At 40.6% G+C, this 20,965-nt stretch overlaps 2 protein-coding genes and 1 long non-coding RNA gene across 3 annotated transcripts; 2 read left to right on the plus strand and 1 right to left on the minus strand.

Annotated features, from left to right (window-relative positions):
- Positions 1 to 4,031: 4,031 nt before the first annotated feature.
- On the minus strand, positions 4,032 to 4,723 carry LOC145425689 (uncharacterized). The gene is made up of 3 exons (XR_013906414.1): positions 4,702 to 4,723; positions 4,380 to 4,455; positions 4,032 to 4,301 (listed from the first exon to the last, which is right to left on the minus strand). It is a non-coding gene; the product is annotated as an uncharacterized LOC145425689 (long non-coding RNA).
- A 4,123-nt stretch (positions 4,724 to 8,846) lies between these two features.
- LOC145425688 (uncharacterized) lies at positions 8,847 to 12,338 on the plus strand. Its single transcript, XM_080298981.1, has 2 exons — positions 8,847 to 9,264; positions 10,667 to 12,338. Exons 1-2 carry the CDS (start codon positions 9,195 to 9,197, stop codon positions 11,023 to 11,025), a joined length of 429 nt encoding a protein of 142 aa, XP_080155107.1. The 5' UTR covers positions 8,847 to 9,194; the 3' UTR covers positions 11,026 to 12,338.
- A 1,507-nt stretch (positions 12,339 to 13,845) lies between these two features.
- On the plus strand, positions 13,846 to 19,554 carry LOC145425675 (sialoadhesin-like). The gene is made up of 8 exons (XM_080298931.1): positions 13,846 to 13,955; positions 14,750 to 14,785; positions 14,954 to 15,205; positions 15,285 to 15,530; positions 15,617 to 15,844; positions 15,959 to 16,041; positions 19,199 to 19,261; positions 19,383 to 19,554. The coding sequence occupies exons 1-7, from the start codon at positions 13,925 to 13,927 to the stop codon at positions 19,229 to 19,231; spliced, it is 909 nt and encodes a 302-aa protein (XP_080155057.1). The 5' UTR covers positions 13,846 to 13,924; the 3' UTR covers positions 19,232 to 19,261; positions 19,383 to 19,554.
- Positions 19,555 to 20,965: the final 1,411 nt, after the last annotated feature.

The raw sequence follows: 20,965 nt of genomic DNA on the forward strand, positions 1-20,965 counted from the left end.
TACCATGTTAATTACACCGTGCATGGTCTGTTCCTCACTCCTAGTGTGCAGTGGCCTGCAAGCCAACCTGTAACTGTCCCTGAGACAGTTTGATAAATGTGTTTTTATAATAAATAAAAAATGTAGCTTTAATTAAAATCTTTTTTTAAGATATGTGATTAAAAATTAAGGTTTTGTTAAAAGTGGTATAAAATGCAAAGTTTGTTTGAGGTAAAATTTGTGATGGTCACATGACCACAGTTAGTTGAAAGTACAACCCTGTCAATGTGGGCGAGAACTAGCATGGATACAGAGCTACATGCGGCTACAGCCACAACAGTAATGCTATTCTGCATGTGGTCTAAGAGGCACACACAGTAATGATTTTCATGTATGTTGTATATAAAGTTTCTAATTTACATTAGAAATATGAGGATACTTTTAGTAATATCTTTTATTTTTGTATTTTTCTGTTATGCTAGCTCAAGACTGCTTACAGACTGTGAAAAGGTCTGAGATATTTTCTTTGTGAACTTTGTGTTTTCTTTAGTTTTCATGCTGTCGAAAATAGTAGTAGTTGATGAGTCCAAGTGTGAGAAGAAAGGAGATGTGCTGCCACCTCCTGGCTGTAGTTGAAAAGTGGACATTTTATTCTCTTATTCTCTTGAATTGATCAACATTAATCATATTCTACAAAAAATATGTTTAGACAAAAAAAATGAAATTTTGTCTATTAATGTAGATTTTCCTTTCTGCACTTTTATCGTGAAGGTTACTTTTCTTATGTGTCTCCTCTTGAATTTTGACAGAGACAGAAATGATCACCATCTGTTTTTAGCCTCTGATGTACCCGCAGTCCTAACCCTGTGACATCAGAACATGTAATTATTTGTTTTTGAATGCTCTTCCCTTAAAAACTGTGCAACACTTAACATTTTTTTTATCCAAGACATATAAAAAAATGCATTATCTTTTAGTACATACATGCTGGCAAGCACAAGTGAATTGAGGCACTTTTCCTCTTGGCCAGTAAACAATCAGCGTTGGTATTACAGAACCACACATATTAACTTCTTCCATTTTATTGTCTTTCCTGCCTTATCTGTGTTTTCCACATTCCAATGAAATTGGCTAACCTCTGACTGAAAGTGCAGGATGAGTCATGCTGACAGAGAAAGGTAGGAACAATCGGGGAACACTGTCCTCCGGATAAAAAGCCAGGCACGGATAAAAAAAAAAAATTGGCAGTCGGCACTTTCAGTGGAAATCTGCTTCGACCACAAGATGATACATGGAGACAGCAACAGGATCAAAGTGGTTCAGCCTAAACTAAAGAGCAAAAGTAAACACTTCACGGTTTAATATGCGTGAACACTTATACCTATTAAGTATTTGAACATCATTACCTCCCATCTTTGGCATTTAATAAAGCGAGAAATAAATTAAGTGTTGAAGCTCTCATTCCCAGTACTTTATTATGTTTAATAAATTCAAAACGTCTACTTCTTTCTCACTTCAAGAGAAAATATCTTAAAACAAGAGCAACTGTCACAGTTTGACAGGCAGACTGTGGGGGTGTAGGGAAGGAGGACCCAGGCGCGGTGCTCTACAAGCAGTGCGTTTATTTATGTATGAAACTAAACAATAAATCCCCGTGCTTTCCCCAGACTCCCGTGTCGTGTCTTCTCCTAGCGTTTGTGCTCTCCGCTCCCGTGTCTCAGCACTCCCCGTGCTGGCTGCTGTCCACCCCTCTCCTGGGGACACAATAGAAGCAGCCGTCAGGACACATAAAACCGCAGGCATATACACACACTAACCAAGCACAACTGGGTGACTAACATGGAGTCTCAAGCAATGATCCCACGTTGGTAGGAGCTCCAAGACTCTCCTAAGTAGCTCCCCCGACGAGGCCTGATCAGCAGCAGGTGTGTGGCTTCGGGTGTGGCCAGTCCGCCAGCAGGTCACTCCGACCCAGGACCCTGACAGCAACTGAACAACAAGTTTTATTAAAGGATTTTTCCATATTAAACCAATTACACTAAATAAATTAAAGCAAAGAGTACAATATACAGCTACCTTTATTTGAGCATTGATCACATGAAACTACAAAAGAAGAAAGAAATACTAATTTAAATGTGTACTAATGTCCCTCCATCCTCTGCTTTTCCAGTTCAGGGTTTATCACAGCCGCCTCTCTGCGAGAGGCAGAGTACACAGAGGGACCAACAAGCATTCACACGTGCATCATCTCAGTGCCTTGGTGATATCAATTAACCTAATATGCAATTAAATAACTAATTTGAGGATTTAGAAACTAAAAGATAAAATACATATTGGAAAAGATTAATTACATCCTGCTTTTTCTGAGCGTATCACTCTCCGAAAGATCAAAAATACTTCTTTGCTCCATGTAAGATTGTAAGTTAGTTATAGCCAGTCTTTGCAGTGATCCTGATTAATCAGAGGATGATCCCTGCAGCTCCAGGCGCAGCTCGCACAGAGCAGACAAGTACTCTTCATTGTCCTTGTCATAGTTCAGAGCTTTCTCATAAAACTCAGCAGCTCTCTTCCTGTCGCCCTCAGCTCTGGCCACCTGACCCAGCAGAGCGAGAGCTTCACCATCACCTGGATTCTTTGACTGACGTCTGTCAGCGATCTGCTTCAGTTTCTGCAGGAAAAAAAAATAGAGGAACAATGAAAGATTAATTTATGTTCCAAAAAGTAGATTCTGTTCATCTGGACGTAAAGTTTTCAGTGGGAGAAAACATTACAGCTGTTATGCTTTAATTTAAAAAAAGCTATGTTTTAAAATTTTAAAAGATTTTTAGAAATGAGAGGTGCTCTATCCAAAGTGGGATGGATACCATCTCTCCTAACAAGACCTAGTGAAAGACAGTACCACTGGCAGTCACCAGTATTTTTCAAAAATGAAGTTGTAAACAGTCCTAAGGTGCAAAAGTAGATGATATTGAACCAAACATTTAAATCAAGTGAGGTTTGATATTCGTGGGCTCGGTCTCAGAAAATTTTGCTCACACCGCATGAGTTAGTAACAACACTGAGTTTATATAACACGTAACCTTTGTTATGTCTCTAGTGCTCACCTTAGCACACTGTCTCCAATTATATTTTTGCATCTTTGCACATTGTCTCCACTCATATTTTTATCAGCAGCCCATGCAGAGAGAAAACAGCAGAAAACCATCATGTAGACAAATCCATCCATACCAAGATCATATGATAGACGTGAGATGTTTCACATTTAACACTCCCACCCTTCAGACAAGGCCTTTTAGGTTTTCTTCTTTTGTTGTTATTCTTGGGTTGAAACTAGAGATGGCACGATACCGATATCATACATTTGGATATCTGCCGATACCAATATGAATCTGATTATAGTCTATTTTATAGTCAATAAAACAGTTTGTTTAAAGGTTTGCTGCATTTTGTATAAGTTCATACTAAAATTTAAAAATACAAAACACTAAAACTATCCTGTTATATGTGTATGCAAAAAATACACAGCACCTGTGAGGAGAAAATTGTTTAGAAGATAAAGATACTCACAACTCAGATATCGATTTTTTACATGTACATATACATGGGCGATCCCCTGTCACTGTCCGATCTGTTCTGCAGCAACGTGTGCAGCATTCAGATGTGACACAGAGGAAAACCGCCCAGGGCTTTCAGAGCATTCTTTATTTATACTTCAAGCAAGTTTCCAGAGCAGTAGGAGTGGCATGTATGGAACTGATAATATTTCCTTAAAAGGAGAGACCTTTAGCTTGTCAGCTGAAACAGGAGATAGCTTGGTATGTATAGAAATTCAGACATTCCCATAAAAGGAGAGAGAGAGAGAGAGAGAGAGAGAGAGACCGTTAATTTGTCTGTTAACACAGGAGGTAGTGTCGTATGTCACCGCATTCTTCTACACATATGGCTTTAATCTCTTTTCCTGTGGTGGTTCCAATTCACAAGCTCTTCTTCCTTTAAATGAAGCTACAACTAAACATAACCTTAAGAAAAGGTCTAATCAAGGACACAAAGCATTCCATATTTACTGATTTATTTAGAACACATGAGACCACATTTTCTTAATTTTTTAAATGAGGAATGAAAAACACTGAAAGAGTAGAGATTTTAACTGATTTTAATCATTTGGGTCACCCAATATGTTTTCCTTTCAAAGTAGAAACAGAGAAGGATGGAGACAATTTACTATGTCGATGACACCCTTCTGTTTATGTGTTGATTAAAGACGACATCCGAACAAATAGGGCCTGAGATCCTGGCCCTGACAGCGAGTGCGCCAGGCAACCCTAAAACCAGATTCAAAGGTCAGTCCAATGAACACAGAACTATCAGTGCATCCCAATCACATAATGATCTGTTCTTACCAGGCTGTGATGCCTTGTTGCCTAACGATACGTTTGGCACAATTGATCGCAGGGGTGACATCATCTGTCAAAAGCACTGTGGCCGAAGGGGGAAAGAAAAAAGTTAACACTGTGGAATAATAAGGACAACATCTGGGGAAAGTGAGTCAAAGCGTTTTTTATCAAAAACATTTATCCATACAAAAAATCAATATTGCAGGTTGAGAAAAGAAAGTAAATAAATCAGTTTTGGAATAAATAAAGAAATTTATTCAGCCACTGAAGATGTAAATTGTTATTTGCAGCATTTTACTGCTGAACATAACCTCAGATCATCACTGACCATCGCAGTCAATGTTGCAATGGGCCTGGAGCCTGGGGCTCGCTCGGGCCACTTCGGGGGTGAGGTGCCCCCGGCCTCTCGGCCTGGGGCTCGGTCACTCAGGCACAGCTGGCTGCCGGCGGAGCTCACGGGCACGTCACTGCAACCCCCCCTGGCTTCTTCTCCACGGCTGCTGAGTGAGCCCTCATCTGGGACTCTCCTCAGCTCTTTCTGGGACAGTGGCGCGGCTGCCCCTCTGTTAGTCTTCCTTGGTCTCTTGTGTTTTGGGGGCCTCTGGATGTCTGGAGTTTTGATCTCCTCCATACCTGCTTCATGCCCTGGAGGACGGGGCTGTGGCTCCCCCACACCCTCTAGCAGATCATTACATGAAGGAACCTTTTAAAAAAACAAGCGCGTTCATGCTCACAGGTGTACACACGGGTCATCACACCCACAAACTACACCCTTTTTGGCTCCTACCTCAAAGCACACTGTGCGCTGTCGATCTTACGTGCTGCACAATAATGTTTAATATTTAGTATTTACTGTTATATTCACATAGACCATCGCAGTGATGTTGTTTTTTATATTGCTCTCTTTTTCTTTGCTTGTTTTCTCTTTTTTATTTCTCAACAGGTGATATATGTATTTTTTGTCTGTTTGTTTTATTGGTTTTTGCCCTTTATCACCATCCCTCTTCCCCGCTGTTTTTCTTTCTTTCTTTCTTTCTTTCTTTCTTTCTTTCTTTCTTTCTTTCTTTCTTTCTTTCTTTCTTTCTTTCTTTCTTTCTTTCTTTCTTTCTTTCTTTCTTTCTTTCCCCCAGTCAAGTCTGTCTGTTCAGCAAATGAAAATAAAATAAACAATAACCCCCCCCAGTAAATACTAAATATTAAATGTTATTGAGCAGCAGGTGAGGCTGACAGTGCCAGATATGCAGCGAAGGAAGATACAGTTTGTTTCTATAAACACACGTGTGTACACGTGTTAACTCTAACGTGTGTTAGAGTTCAAAAACACTCAGTTGTCTGTTCAAAAAGTTTATCCATGTAACAATCTACTAGAGGATGTGGGGAGCCATAGCCCTGCCCCCGAGAGCATGAAGCAGGCATGAAGGAGACCCAGGTCCCTGACATCTAGAGGACCCCAGAATGCTAAAGCCCAAGCAGGACCACCGAAAGAGACAACCGTGTAACCCTCCTGGAAAGTGCTGAGGAGAGCCCCAGACGTGGGCCCCCCCACAGTCACAGTGCAGAAGCCACACAGGGCTGCAGTGGCAAGCCTGCAGGCCTTGCCGGGAGCCAACTGTGCCAGAGTGGACCGAGCCCCGAGGGCACCCCACCTCCCCAAGGGGTCCCACCCGTGCCCCGGTCACCAGGTCCCACCAAGCAGTCACTGGGAGTGAGACAGGTGCACACTTGAGCACCCAGCACCGAACACCACCAACACACTGACGGATGAGGGCAGCAGCCACTGGCAGGGAGTGTGGTGGGGGGACAGAGGCCTCCATACCTGGGGGGTCCTGAGATGTTCCCAGAGAGAGACTCGACCGGACACATAGAAAAACAGAAAAACCAAACACAAGCATACAATCGTGGACACATACAGTGGCTTGCAAAAGTATTCGCCCCCCTTAAACTTTTCCACATTTTGTCACATTACAGCCACAAACATGAATCAATTTTATTGGAATTCTACGTGAAAGACCAACACAAAGTGGAGTACACGTGAGAAGTGAAACGAAAATCATACATGATACCAAACATTTTTTACAAATAAATAACTGCAAACACACACTGGGGCCATTGTGAGTTCATGGGAGATGTTACACAGATAGTAAGACTCCTTCTGCTTTAGGTGAGGGCTAAGCATAAAACAAGTGACATGGGCAATGTGGAATGTTTTTCTCTGTGCGTGTATGAAAGATGTGAGGGTGGTGCCCATCGTCAGAGATCACCATCATCCTGCTGTTTTGGCTGGGATGTTTCTCTCTACTTTGGACTCACTGGGCGTGTTGCAGGTTATTCAAAAAATTTCCACAGCAGTACAGACAAAAGTTCACTTGTTGACACATGGATCTAAGTTTTGATATGTTCATCAAATTAAAAAAGCAGGTTCTTACAATATGATTTCTCAATATAAAATTTATACTATTTTTATTTATTATTTTCTGTTGCTGGTCTGCACCTGGTCAGAAAGTCTTTTTGTCATTTGTTTGATTCACATATGATGGTTTCTGAAGGCAGAAGAACATCTGTAATCACAGCTGCACAAAAGAAAAGAAAAGAAAAAATGTACTGAGCAACATTTAGTTCTGACCCTCACTGCTGATCCAACTTAACCAGGATACTGACAGATACACAAACACGCCTCCAGCAACTACACTGTGATGAATAGTCTAGCACAGGTTTAAGATTTGTCTTGTAAATCAGGTTAACTAGGATAAACTGGTGCATCCACTTGTTGATAGCTGTTGGTACTGAGGTCTTATTACTTTTAGATTTTTATCTTGTTATATTTTAGCTTTTGGTTTTTAGTTTTGTAACATTTTATTTAACTTTCTACTTGTGTGGAATCAATTTTAAGGATGTTCCTTTAGGTCAGTGGAAAAACAACAGGGTACATGGACCTTACAAAGTGTTTTATGTTTCATTAAACATTTTAGTTGTTCCATCCTGTCAGAAGAGTGAACTAAAACAATTAAAACGTTTTAGAATAATGTAACTTGCACTTATTTTCCTTCAGTTGTTTGAACTATTTGTAGCGACAGAGAACATCAGTCTGATCACAGGAACCTGCTCTTTGTCCGCGACCCTGATGGACTCGCAGACACAGAAACTGCAACATTTAAGATGTTTTTGCTGCACTGAGATTGGAATCAAATCACTTAATCAGACAGTTCATGAACAAAGACAACAGACACAAAAAGAAACTAAAATGTACTGAGCAACACGTACTGGCACTCTGAGCCAGTTTCTCCAGAAAACTGACAGAGACACAAACATGCCTCTTTACCATCCACAAAGCTGCAAGTTCTGCTGAACACCTCCACACAACTTTAAAGAGAGAACTGATGATTATTATTATGCAGCATTATTGCAAACTCAGTGTGATTTCCATCGAAATCCACACTATGATGAAACTACAATATCCTGTTTCTTTCTTCTCATTATTTTTTAATTTTCCATCCAGCGGAGAGACTTTGAGGCTGTCATGTTTTAGAACTTAATGACTGCAAGTCAGTGGCAGGTTGAGTGAGATCATTAATATATTAAACCTTTACTGCTGAGTGTCTGTGAGCACTAACAATAATAATAATCATCATTAATAATGTGGCTGACAGCAGCTGCTGTCTGTATGGTTGTTGTTTCCAGTTCTTTTGCTTGGATCAAACTAAGATCAGTGAAAGAGATTTCTCTGTGATATTTGTTTTTCAAATACACACGCTTACAGCCAATAAGAAGAAGACGACGGTGGTTTCTATGGTGACACTGCTGTCACAGTTTTGTCTTGTAAAACAAGTTAACAAGGAAATACAGATGCATTTCCTCATTGGTGGCTGCTTGATTCAGAGGTCTCTTTTAGATTTTTAACTTGTTAAGTTTTATAATTAAGTTCTTTTTTATTTTTCCAACCGTTTAGTTTTCTTTAGCCTTTTGCTTCTGGAGAATCAATTTTAAAGAAGTTCCTTTTGACCTAATAATGAACAACAGGGCACATGGACCAAACACTTTTAAAAAAATCTTTCAGTGGAGCATTTTTCCATCCTGTTGATCAGAAGCGTGTTTGAGGGTTTCAGAGATTTATAACAACAGTAAGTGTTTGAAATGATGTCTTTCAGTCTTTAAACAATGCTGCCTCCTCCATAGTACAATATACATTTTATACAGTGACGTCATTTTGAAGTCCTTTGACTGATGATGGTCTTTAGTATGTAGCTCAGGGGTGGGCAATTCCAGGCCCCGAGGGCCTGCAGGTTTTAGATCTTACCTTCGGTCAACACACCTGAATCACATGATTAGTTCGTTACCAGGCCTCTGGAGAACTGCAGGAGCTAATTTAGCCATTTAAATCAGCTGTGTTGGTTCAAGGACACGTCTAAAACCTGCAGGGACACCTCGAGGTCTGGAGTTGCCCACCCCTAATGTAGCTGATGCTTGATGATGAGATGTTTGTGTTGTTCTGTGGAGATCATTCAAGAACTGAACCTGTTAAACACTCAGACCTGCTTCAGATTTCACCGCTTTAGTTATGACGCACTTATTTATGCTCACCCTACAGCAGCGTAAACACACGTGACTCTAACGTGACTTCCTGCAGAGATGATGACTTGGACGTATTGAGTTTGAGCGAGTGTCTAAAAAGTCAGATCTGTTCTCAGTCAGAGACTTTCAGGATCATTTAAACCTTAAATTTAATCTCACGTAGTCAGGATTTAAACTCAGGTTCAGTTATTTCAATAAAACCATCCTGAGACATTTAGAACAATCGAAGCGTCGGAGTTGAAGAACACGGAAATGTCTGCTGTGACTGCGTCGCTCTGCTCGACTTTGCTGTTTGTCGGCCTCTTCGTGTTTGTCTCTGCAGGTGAGATTCACTCTGTGGGACAGAGAGGAAAAGCATCAGTCTGTTTACATGTTAACAACATTTCCTGAAGAATTATTTTCATATTGATTCAGTTTTTCCGTGTTTGTGAAGGAGACACGAGGCTGGGTGGAGTCTGTGTGGACCTAACATGTCGGTGTGATCAGATCTCACAGAGACAAAGAAGTGTAATGTGTGTGTCAGTGTGATGTGTTGTAGTTTCAGGGGTCAGTATGCAGCTACAAAGCTTTTAGTTCAGTGTATACAAACAGCTGTAGCTCCATAAAGGCAGCATGCAGAGACTCACAGTGTCTCATAATGAGAGGCTGCTTTCTCTCACACATTATATTCACTTATTATCAGGACGTGTTTTTCTTGGTGTAAGAGTCTTTTTTGGGTTAGTACCTTATGTCTGCTGCCAGAGGTCACCTTTTGAGGTTTTTTTTTTTTTTTTTTTTGGTATGGTGTGTTTATATGAAGGTTTTTAAGGTAGATAAGGTAGGTAATTTGCCAGCACATCACTGGCATGAGCCTTCCTGCCATTCAGGACATCTTAAACGATGCCTCTGTAAAGCACACAGCATCATCAAGGACCACAGCCACCCAGCACATCAGCTGTTCTCCTTGCTACCATCTGGCAGACGTTACAAGAGTCTGTCTGCTCGGACTACAAGACTTAAAAACAGTTTCTATTATCAAGCCATACGACCCCTCAACCACAACACTTAAACACACACACACACACACACACACACACACACACACACACACACACACACACACACACACACACAAAAAAAAATTTCTGAACTGAAACGGAAACTGAAAACTAATTTGGAGATCAGGAGATCAACAACACACATTGTGCGATCGTGGCTCAAGAGTTGGGAGTTCGTCTTGTAATCGGAAGGTTGCCGGTTCGAGCCCCGGCTCCAACAGTCTCGGTCGTTGGGTCCTTGGGCAAGACACTTCACCCGTTGCCTACTGGTGGTGGTCAGAGGGCCCAGTGGCGCCAGTGTCCGGCAGCCTCACCTCTGTCAGTGCGCCCCAGGGTGGCTGTGGCTACATTAGCTTGCCATCACCAGTGTGTGAATGTGTGTGTGAATGGGTGGATGACTGGATATGTAAAGCACTTTGGGGTCCTTAGGGACTGAGTAAAGCGCTATATAAATACAGGCCATTTACCATTAATGGTCAAAGATTTAAAAAAGTTAATAAAACAGCAAAAAACAAACAAACGAAAGAAACATTTTGTTTCTTAACTTTAGCTTTTTTTTTTTTTTTTTTTCCTCGATCTTTTAGTGACTAATTCCAATGCCAGTCAGATATATCTCACTCTGCTGCAGAAGTAAACAGTTGTACTTTAGCCTTTAACCTCTCTGCTCTGTGTTGTTTCCTCTTTCAGCACAGAAAAACATCACAGTTGAATCTGGACAGAAGAACGTCAATCTGACATGTCGAGCTCCAAACAACAACATCACAGCTGTAGAGTGGAGCAAAACTGACCTGGAGTCTGGACAAGTCCTTTTGTACCGGGACGGGCACTTTGATCCAGATCACCAGCATCCATCTTTTAAGAACCGGGTGGATCTGCAGGACAGACAGATGAAGGATGGAGACGTGTCTGTGATTCTGAAGAACGTGACGGTTAATGACGCTGGAACATACGAGTGTGGTGTCATCCAGAAACATACAGATGGTTTGAAGCTCCTCTGCAACAGCCTCATATGCCCTCATCAGCAGCATCACCCTGAGTGTTGTTGATCCTCCAGGTGAGTGAGTAGAGTTGAGTGTGTGTGTGATCAGAGGTGAAGCTGCTTCCTGGTTGTTGATGTTTGTTTCTAAAGATGTTGTTGATGAGACTTTGTAGAAAGCAGCTGGTCTGAGTGATGTGATCAGAGTGCAGTAGATAATGTCTGACAGCAGTTTGAAGAGGAAATGGATTCTGTTCTGTTCTTCACTCATCACCTACCTGACAGCTGACACCTCACACCTGTTTCTCACCTGCAGGTCAGACAGGAGGGTCTGTTGGACTCATCATCGGTCTTTCAGTTGCTGCTGTTCTTCTGTTTGTTGCTGTTGTTTCTTTTTTGATCTACCGAAAAAAGAAGGTTAAGAATGTGAACTATGAATCTACTTGCTCATCACAGTCCTAAATTCTGTTTCACTGAAATCAAGAAGGATGATTTTAAGACAAAGAAACTAATAATGCTGAACCTCAATCAGAGGGACATCAAACGCATCCATATTTATTTTTGATTTCACATTTCTCTGATTTTCATCAGACTTGTTTAGATTGTTACATGAAATTTCACATGATGAACCTACAGCATTGAAATCTGTGACTTATTTTATCAGGTTAGCTGCTCATCCCAGTGTAAGTTTGAAGTCTTAAAGTTATTTTCATTTCTGCCTCACTTCATATGTGGAGAACACAGGAGGTCACATTATCAAACAAATACACATCAAACAAGATCAAGGTTTTTCAAAATAAAATATTCAGCTTCTGAGTGAACTCATTTTAAACAAATCTGTGATTGTCAGCAGACTTTGTTCATCATTGGTTTGCCCTCCTTATTTGTCACTTCAGTGTCCTGTATGTTACAATAACAGAGTCACTGAGTGTGTTTCATCTTCAGGTTCAGCTGTTTGTGAGATCAAACTGGTTCTGTGAGGTTTGAACAACACAAATTAATCTCATGCAGAGATCAGCTGTTACAGTATAATTATTGATACTGAACCAACCTGCACCATAAACACTGCATGTGGTGAAGAAACGATGGATTACTGTGGATTATAAACGATCAGTGATCTGCCTGATAGTGTTTAGGATTTATTGATCATCTTCAACTGAATGAATGTTATAATGTACAGTGTTATAATGTACAGTGTTATGTTATTTTTCAGTGTAACTGCAGATTTAGATGTTTTCTCTGATTTTTTTTATCTTTTCTCTCCATGAATGCATCTCTGTTACTGCAGTCTACATTTCAAAATCAGGTCAAATGTTATTGATTGATTAATTAATTTATTTATTTTTTGTGACTCTGTTTATTGACAATAAAGTTTTGAAAACATTTTTATGGCATGTTGTCTTTTAATTCTTTTAATTTAGTTCAGCAGAGTTTGAACTCAAAACTCGGACTAACCAGTTATTCCAGTTTTTAAGATGATGTCATCGTTAGGTTTGTGGCGTGTTGGAACAAAACAATGAATTGCTATAGGAGAGCTCCTGATTAGATCATAAACATATTCTAAAATCATTTCTCCACATCAGCCTCATCTACATGTCTGCTATCTGATCATCGTGCAACCTGCAACATTTTCACAATAAAAGCCCCCTTAAAGCTCTCTAATGTAGCCGCATTACCTAATTAAAAAGTAATGCAATATTATATGTAAAAATGAAGGAACTGACTGCTAATGAGAACTAGGCAAAACAAACTAGAAGCATCACTGACAATTTGCTTGTATCGTTATCCGGTTGTTCAGTGATGACGCGACGAATCCTACTTCCGGGTCTAAAGTAGTCTGCGTTTAATATGGCTTTTGATCACTGACTGCAGTCAGTGATCACTGTTGACCTCCCTCGGCTTTTATTACCACTAATCATTTATTTAAGCTCAGTTTTTAAAACCTTAGGATGTAACTACAGCCCAGCCCATGCAGCAGTATATGAATGACTAACCTCGTATTGTGGATGGATTATCTCAGTTGTTCTCCTGGCTGAAGTTTGGTCCTTTTACAGCATCCTGCCATGCGAATACATTTGTTCATGACCACCGAGAACACTCACGTTAACTTTTATCGAGTGGAAAAAAAGTTAGCTTGTGTATATTATGCAAACATAGCTGTGTCGCTAGCGGTCACGTAGCACATCATTATATACCAGCTAGCCCAACTTCAGTAACCCTGCAAACGTCACTGCTGTTTAGTTTTCTGTCTTCATTTATGCTGGAAGTGATAGCAGAGCTGTACGTTTTAATTTGTTTCCAAAACCCCGCAGTCAGGACATGCTATATTGTATTTAGATAGAAGCTAGCGAGCTAACTCCCTGCTAACTTTTAACTCTGTTAAATGTCATAAATTCGGTTTTCATGGATGCCTGGATGTTAAACTCAATTTTTACACCTGGTAGAGCAGAACGCTGATCATTTTATTAAAGATGACAGACTTTAGACAGTTTTTCAACTCTCAGTAATGCCATAGTGATCGTTTGATATATGGACCTGCAGCGGAGTTTAGGCCCAGACACGGCTAGTGACGTCAGACTGAACAATCGGATAGACTTTAGGGTCAAACGCCGCCCTCTAGTGGCCATAATTATAAATGATTTGGGAGAATAAATGTTCCATCAAAGTTATGAAATATAATCAGATGATCTTAAAACACTCATGATCTTCTGGTCGTGTGTGTTAGTGTGGCAGCTTTAAGCCACAGCATTTTATTTCAAAGTATTTCCAGAAAAAAATCTACACTTGAGCTTTTTCACTGATGTGTATATTTAAATAATTCTATTCACTTCTATCTTTAGACAAGGCATAACATGAGTTACCGCCTCTGTGTTTGAACCAATAGAAAGCTGGTGCTCAGAGGAAGAGGGCGGGCTTTACTTGGTGTCAGTGACAGAAATGAAAAAAAGCTGAAATGAGTGAGAAGGACGATGAAGGAAACATCTGTGCTGTGTCTGCTCTGTAAGTAGAATCTCTGTGTTTGTTTGAATTCTTGTACTTTGACTGTCTGCTCTCCTGATAACTGATGATGGAGGAGAAGACATGAAAAACAAATCAGTAATCACACTGATTACTGTTCTAGCAGCTGAATGGTTGATGTTTACAAAGAGTAAAAATGTAAAATGTAAAAAATGTAAAAATTGTCATTGAATGGATTCTATCCCATTCTACTTTTAAATACTCTAGGAACAACAAGTAGGCCTGCAGAGTGAGAGCGAAGTGCTCTAATAGGGTGATATGGTACTACAAGGTCATTAAGATAAGATGGGGCCTGATTATTTAAGACCTTGTATGTGAGGAGCAGGATTTTGAATTCAATTCTGGATTTAACAGGAAGCCAATGAAGGGAAGCCAAAACAGGAGAAATATGCTCTCTCTTTCTAGTCCCTGTCAGGACTCTTGCTGCAGCATTTTGGATTAACTGAAGGCTTTTCAGGGAGTTTTTAGAACATCCTGATAATAATGAATTACAGTCGTCCAGCCTGGAAGTAATAAATGCGTGAAGTAGTTTTTTAGCATCATACACATACATACGTCATACTACATATTTGTTTAAAATGTGCATTGACGAACATATCCTGGTCAAAAATGACTCCAAGGTTCCTCACAGTGTTACTGGAAGCCAATGCCATCTAGAGTAAGAATCTGGTTAGATACCATATTTCCATAACTCCACACAAACAGTTTGTCAGCTGTTTGTGTGGAGTTGTTCTTTATGTTCACCTCAAATCAACCTGAGTGTCATTTCTCTTTAGTTCTGATCTCACTGCTGAGCTGCACAACAAACCAAGGTCAGTAATCTTCTTCTGTCACAGTTTAAACCTGATAAATGCTCACTGATATGACCTGATTGAGTTTCAGACATAAAATTGACAAAGCAAAGAGCATTTTTAATGACTGTCTAAGACAGAAGTTATAAAATATAAAATATCAACAGTTTTTCATTTTATCCCTCACAGCTCGTCTGACTGTGAGTCCCAGCAGCTCTCAGCTCTTTGAAGGAGACTTTGTGTCTCTGAGCTGTGAGGAGGACGACAGCTCTGCTGGATGGACTCTGAGGACCAATAATAAGATCACTCAGTGTGGAGATGGGTGGGGAAGATGGTCTGGTTCTTCATGTGACATCACTTTTTTCCCTCAGGACAGTGGAGTTTACTGGTGTGAGTCCAGAGAGGGTCCCATCAGTAACATGGTTAACCTGACAGTCACTGGTAAGCTGAGTGTGTGGAGTTAGTGTTGATGAAGCTGTGTGTAAATGGATGAAATGCTGTAGCTTGTCTCTGTGTTGAGGTGGATCAGTGATCCTGCAGAGTCCTGTCCTCCCTGTGATGGAGGGAGATGACGTCACTCTGCTCTGTAAAACAGAGACCACTCCCTCCAACCTCCCAGCTGCTTTCTATAAAGATGGCTCCCTCATCAGGAAGCAGCCTACAGGTCACATGACCATCCAGCATGTTTCCAGGTCTGATGAAGGCCTCTACAAGTGTGACATCAGCGGTCATGGAGAGTCTCCATCCAGCTGGATCACTGTCACAGGTGACACACTCACCTGTCTGTGTTTCTGCAGCTTTCAACATTCACAATGTGACGACAACTTAATGACTGTGTTTGCTTTATTTTAGGGGAACACACCACCACACCTCCACCTACATCAACACCTCCACCTACATCCACACCTCCACCTACATCCACACCTCCACCTACATCCACACCTCATTCTTCATCCACTTCTCCTCCATCACTGTCCTCCACTGCTCTCTCTGTGTTGTCATTTCTTAAATCGATCTGTGGGTTCTTACTGGTGTTACTGGTTCTGTTAGGGAGACCATGTGTTCACAGGAAACCTGAAGGTGAGACTCAGACTTTGTTTTTCACAGTAAATTATTTTGATGTGGTACTCACTAATATTTTTCTCACAGCATGAAACAGTAAATCAATTTGCTGTTCATTCTGGCTCATTTCAGCTGATGGAGAAGTTAGAGATGACATCACGTACAGTCACAGAAAATCTCAAGTCATCAACAACAGCCAATCAGAGGAAGCAGAGGTAGTTTTTAATGCGCTGTGTGTTTAGGCTTCATGTTAATATTTAGAGGAATTATAAAACTTGGCTAAAGGAACTCTGTGAACTCACTGAGCTTAAACTAATGTGTCACACGTCTTCATGCATGCTCAATCATCCAGGTAAGTAAATCTCCAAAAGTTGATTCTGTTCATCTGGACGTAGCGTTTTGTGGGAGAAATGTTTTGTAACTCATCCAAGTGGCTTCTTCAGTCTCAGCTGACTGCAGGTTTCCCCAAATCTTATAAACAGTACATTTGCATAATGACTGAAACCAGCTCACTGAAGGAACAATGGGCTGGGAGGTCAGTTCCTTAATCATAATTATGCAAATTCTCATGACCACTGATCAACAACCACTGATCAATGACCATGAGTACCATTCACAGAGAGGTGGGGAATGGCTGCAATCACAGCATTGTAAGATGGTGACAGATGTACCCTTAGGCCCCTCCTCGATTCAGTGATGGTCTTTCCCTTTTCACGTAAATGGCCTCCTTGACTCCGCGCTCACACCAGCGTTCCTCCCTGTCCAGGATGTGTACATCCTCATCATTGAGAGAGTGTCCACTGGCCTGTAGGTGTAAACAGACTGCAGAGTCCTGGCCTGACGAGGTAGCTCTTCTGTGCTGTGCCATCCGCTTCACCAGAGGTTGTTTGGTTTCCCCGATGTATAAATCCTGGCAATCCTCCTGGCACTTAACAGCGTACACTATGTTACTCTGTTTGTGTCGGGGACCCGATCCTTTGGGTGGATCAATTTTTGGCACAGTGTGTTTTGGGGTTTAAAAGCCACAGAGACGCGGCGTTTAGAAAAAAATGCATCTCAACTGTTCCGATACTCCTGACACATATGGGATCACTACAGCTTTTCGCTTGAGCAGCGGTTGTCCTTCTCTCCTGGATTAGCTGGAGCTTTCTTTAGGTGCCTTTCCAGCTTTGACAAAAGTCCAGCTGGGATAACCACATTTACTCAGGGCCTTCTTGATGTGCTGTTCTTCTGCCTCCCTGGCCGCTGTGTCAGTGGGGATGGTGTTCGCTCTTTTCCACTTCTTCCATGTACAAATTGGCCACCCTTGTATGTGACAGAGGTGGAATGGAGACACAGTTCCAAAAGCAAACACACTTGGTCGATGCTGAGAGTGGTCCTGTTGCTGAGGTTGGTGTCATCCTGTAATCTCTTACGGACTACCTCCAACGCTTCCGTGACTGGGATGCAAGTGAAGAGAGATGCAACGTCGTACGAGACCATGGTTTCATCTGCCTCCATAATGACATCTCTCACCTTCTCAGTCCAACGTGTTCTGGATGTGGTGCTCAGAGCTGCCCACCAGCGGGTTGAGGATCGAAACCAGAAACTTGGAGATGTTATAGGTGACCAAGTTGATCATACAGACAGTTGATCAATGGTCTTTGATTCATTATGAGTCATTATGCAAATGTACTGTTTATAAGATTGGGGAAACCTGCAGTCAGCTGAGACTCAAGGAGTCACTTGGATGAGTGACGAAACGTTTCTCCCACAAAACGCTACGTCCAGATGAACAGAATCAACTTTTGGAGACAATGTGTCACACAACTTTATGAATACAACAACTCACTACGTACAAAAAATCTCATACAAGTTCAAACATTGGTGACCTTGACCTTAGATTCAGATGTAATGCTGTCTGAAAATGTTTTTATCTCAGGAAGAATATCATGTAGGCTTCTCATACTGATAGATTAGCTGCATCTACTGATAATCTCTGACAGTTTTGAATTTGGCAACTTTAACAAAATCTGTGCACATTTTATTTTAAAGGTTTCTGAGTGGTGCAGTATAATATGTAGCTATAGTAGCAGCACTGTTTCAGTCTTTGACAAAATAACATTTAAAACTTTTTCCCAGTTGACATTCAGTGATTGTTCATAATTATCACTCTCCTGCTGTAAATGGATGAATCTTTTTTAAAAATTGATTTTAAATATCTTTAAACCTTGTAGTTCTGTCTTCTAGAACTTGTGCTCTCTGGAGTTTTTGTGCCAACTAAATCCAGGAGAGATGAAGAGACCAACAGAGAGCAGAGAGCCTGAGAAAGCTGAAAGTTGTGAGACAGGAGAGAGAAAAGCTGTTTTATGCTCGGCTGACAGAACAGAGTTGTATGTTGTGAGTTTGTAGGTGATAATCAATGCTGTTCTTTGCATGTTGGGCTGTGTGTTTTTCAGCCTGTGGTTAGTCTGTTAACAGAAACTAACAGCTCTGTGGTCGTCATGTTTCCTCTGTCAGATAAAAATACTTCATCTGCTCAGGTTGTACTGCAGGACTGTTAGTGTGCAAACAGAATCAAGATCAGTTCTGCTCACATATATGTCACAGTTTTGTATTTTACTGATATGGTTTGAATCATTTTATAGTTTGCATAACATCCTGGTCCAGTCAGTCTCAGGATCCCTGGTTATTGGGCTGTTCTTTGTTCCACACGTACAGACATTATATTTGTATTTATGAGTAAATCTGTTTTATGCTTGTGATAGAAAAGCTGAAGAAGATCATCAGAGCTTATGATAGGCCACAGCATCTCACTTTGAGTTGTTGTTATGCCTGTGATCAGGATGTATTTATGCACGGCAGATGTCATGAACCAACCTCAATGCAGTAAATTTGTCATCACTGGATGATGAACATTTGTATAAAACATAAAAACAGAACTCTTTATTCTACTTTTGATGAATTAAAAGACAAGATAACATTAGAACTCTGCATGAAAACAATGTTTGAAGTAAAATTTAAATGAACCACACCTCAGCACCTCAAACTGTCCTTTAAAAACACTGCATGGAAAACCACAGCAGCCCCCCCTGCTGTTTCCACTGAGCTGATAAATGAAGACAAACAGGAATCTGTCAACACAATATATACAGTGTGACAAAGTGTGGGTCTGTTTTGTACCTTCTGATAAAATGTTTTTTCTTCTCATATTGTTTACAATAAATGAACAAATATAACAAGTGTGGTCTTATCCACACAAAAAAGAATTGGTGAAAATTTTAGGAAATATTTTTATTGTATAAGAAGCAGTGATAAGTTGTCTTTTTTAAAAACACTTTTATAACTTGTAGCATTTGCAGTGATTTCCTCTGTGTGTGTTTCATTGTGCAGAGAGTGATCCTGTTCCCGTCCACTCAGCCCTGAGAACTGAAGACATCATTTATGGACAAACAGGTACAGCTGCTCTTTTCAGAATATCACTGGTATCACGTTATGAATTGTAACTGTTACATTCTACAGTAATGCTTTACTGTCATCGAGAGTTTTGCGATCTGACTAAATGTTTGCTGTGCAGGACAGAAGAAAAGAAGAAAAGAGATGTATTTTGTACATTTGTGTCATAATATTTATTGAAATGATCTCATGAGAAATGTGTCCAAACCCTTTCACTGGTATGTCAGGTCTGATTTTAAAATGTTACATAAGTCAAAGTACAAAAGTATCAGGATCAGCAGAATTAGCCCCAAGAATGAAAGTACAACTAAAGCTTATGACTTATATCTGATTTTATCCGACTAGATTACATTACTGTTCCTTGTATTCATGAGGGGAACATGTCCACAACAGTCTGTCCACACTTTAGGAGACAACACAACTATTCATAGAACTGGAGGTACATCCAGTAACTACTATTTTCATAGAAGTTACTGGATGTTTCTCTAAGTTTTTTTTCTCACACAGACATATTTTAAACTCCTGATGTGACATCATAACAGCTCTGCCTGGTGGTTCATGTATCCTCTGCATTAATGAGGCTCTCATCTTTTTAATGTGATGTAGGGTTTGTCTCTTTTGTTTAATAGAAGCGAGCATAAAGATTATTAAGTTGTTTTCCTTGGCCTCTGTTCCTTTTTATAAATAGTTGAATATCATAAACTATACAAACTATAAACTCAGCAGGTCAATTGTAAAAATCACTTTTATAAAGATGAAATCACATCAGCAGCATCCTCCACCTGTAAGCTGTAAACATCTTGTAAACTGTATGAACATTAGGGATGGGTATCGAAAACCGGTTCTTGTTGAGAACCGGTTCCCACTGTTTCAATTCCTTGGAATTGTTTGCCATTTTTGCAAACGATTCTCTTAATGATTCCAGTCGCCCCGAATGACGTCACCACATTGCGGAGCATCATTTACCTGGCAGGAAACACGGCGCCTAAGCGGCTCAAACGCTCAAAAGTTTGATTATACTTTATGAGAACCGATGACAACAGGGCAACTTGCAAAGTAGATATTTCATTTAAGGGAGGAAACACTACGAATATGCAAAAGCATTTGCTCACAAAACACGCGATGACACGTGTTTTTAATTCCGCTCCGGACTCGTGACTCTCAACCCAGCAGCAGCGGTAACGTTTGCACGTCCTCTCCCGTTAATGCGGCAGGTAAATAATCAACTAACAGTGCATATTATGTTAGCGCAATCTGCCTTATTACAAGGCCTGCCATTACTGTACATGTAGGTGACCATGATGAGAGAGACAGACAGAGTCTGGCTGGTGCTCGCTGGCAGTTCTCGCTGCAGTCTACCAGTAGCGTCTCCTTTCAGGCCAGGATAGACGAATGTCACCGAGCAGTGACTCAGTTTGTGGTCAAAGGCTTGCACCCATTTGCCACAGCAGATGATTTTCGGTAAGTGAATGTGTTTAATTGTAGGCAGGGACATTACTGGATATTCTTGTGTAATTGCCACAGAATAATTTATGTTATACTTTGTTATTGCTACAGAAGAATATTTATTTTATTATTTTACATTTACCCTGTGACACCCCATTGAAGAGCCGTAGGCTGTGGATCTCTTAAGATCTCACTGTTGGGTTTGTAAGGCCATGTTACTCCTAAATTTCTACCTTGTTCAAAGAGAAGATATAAAAC

The sequence above is a fragment of the Astatotilapia calliptera genome, chromosome 3 (assembly GCF_964374335.1).
Source record: "Astatotilapia calliptera chromosome 3, fAstCal68.1, whole genome shotgun sequence".
NCBI lineage: Eukaryota > Metazoa > Chordata > Actinopteri > Cichliformes > Cichlidae > Astatotilapia > Astatotilapia calliptera.

Bases quoted from the DNA above. Each gene is read 5' to 3' on its own strand.
- LOC145425688 (XM_080298981.1), top strand. From the start codon at position 9,195: ATGTCTGCTGTGACTGCGTCGCTCTGCTCGACTTTGCTGTTTGTCGGC. The intron at 9,265-10,666 runs GTGAGATTCACT...TTCCTCTTTCAG, and splicing joins CTTCGTGTTTGTCTCTGCAG to CACAGAAAAACATCACAGTT.
- LOC145425675 (XM_080298931.1), top strand. From the start codon at position 13,925: ATGAAGGAAACATCTGTGCTGTGTCTGCTCT. The intron at 13,956-14,749 runs GTAAGTAGAATC...ATTTCTCTTTAG, and splicing joins ATCTGTGCTGTGTCTGCTCT to TTCTGATCTCACTGCTGAGC. The intron at 14,786-14,953 runs GTCAGTAATCTT...TATCCCTCACAG, and splicing joins GAGCTGCACAACAAACCAAG to CTCGTCTGACTGTGAGTCCC.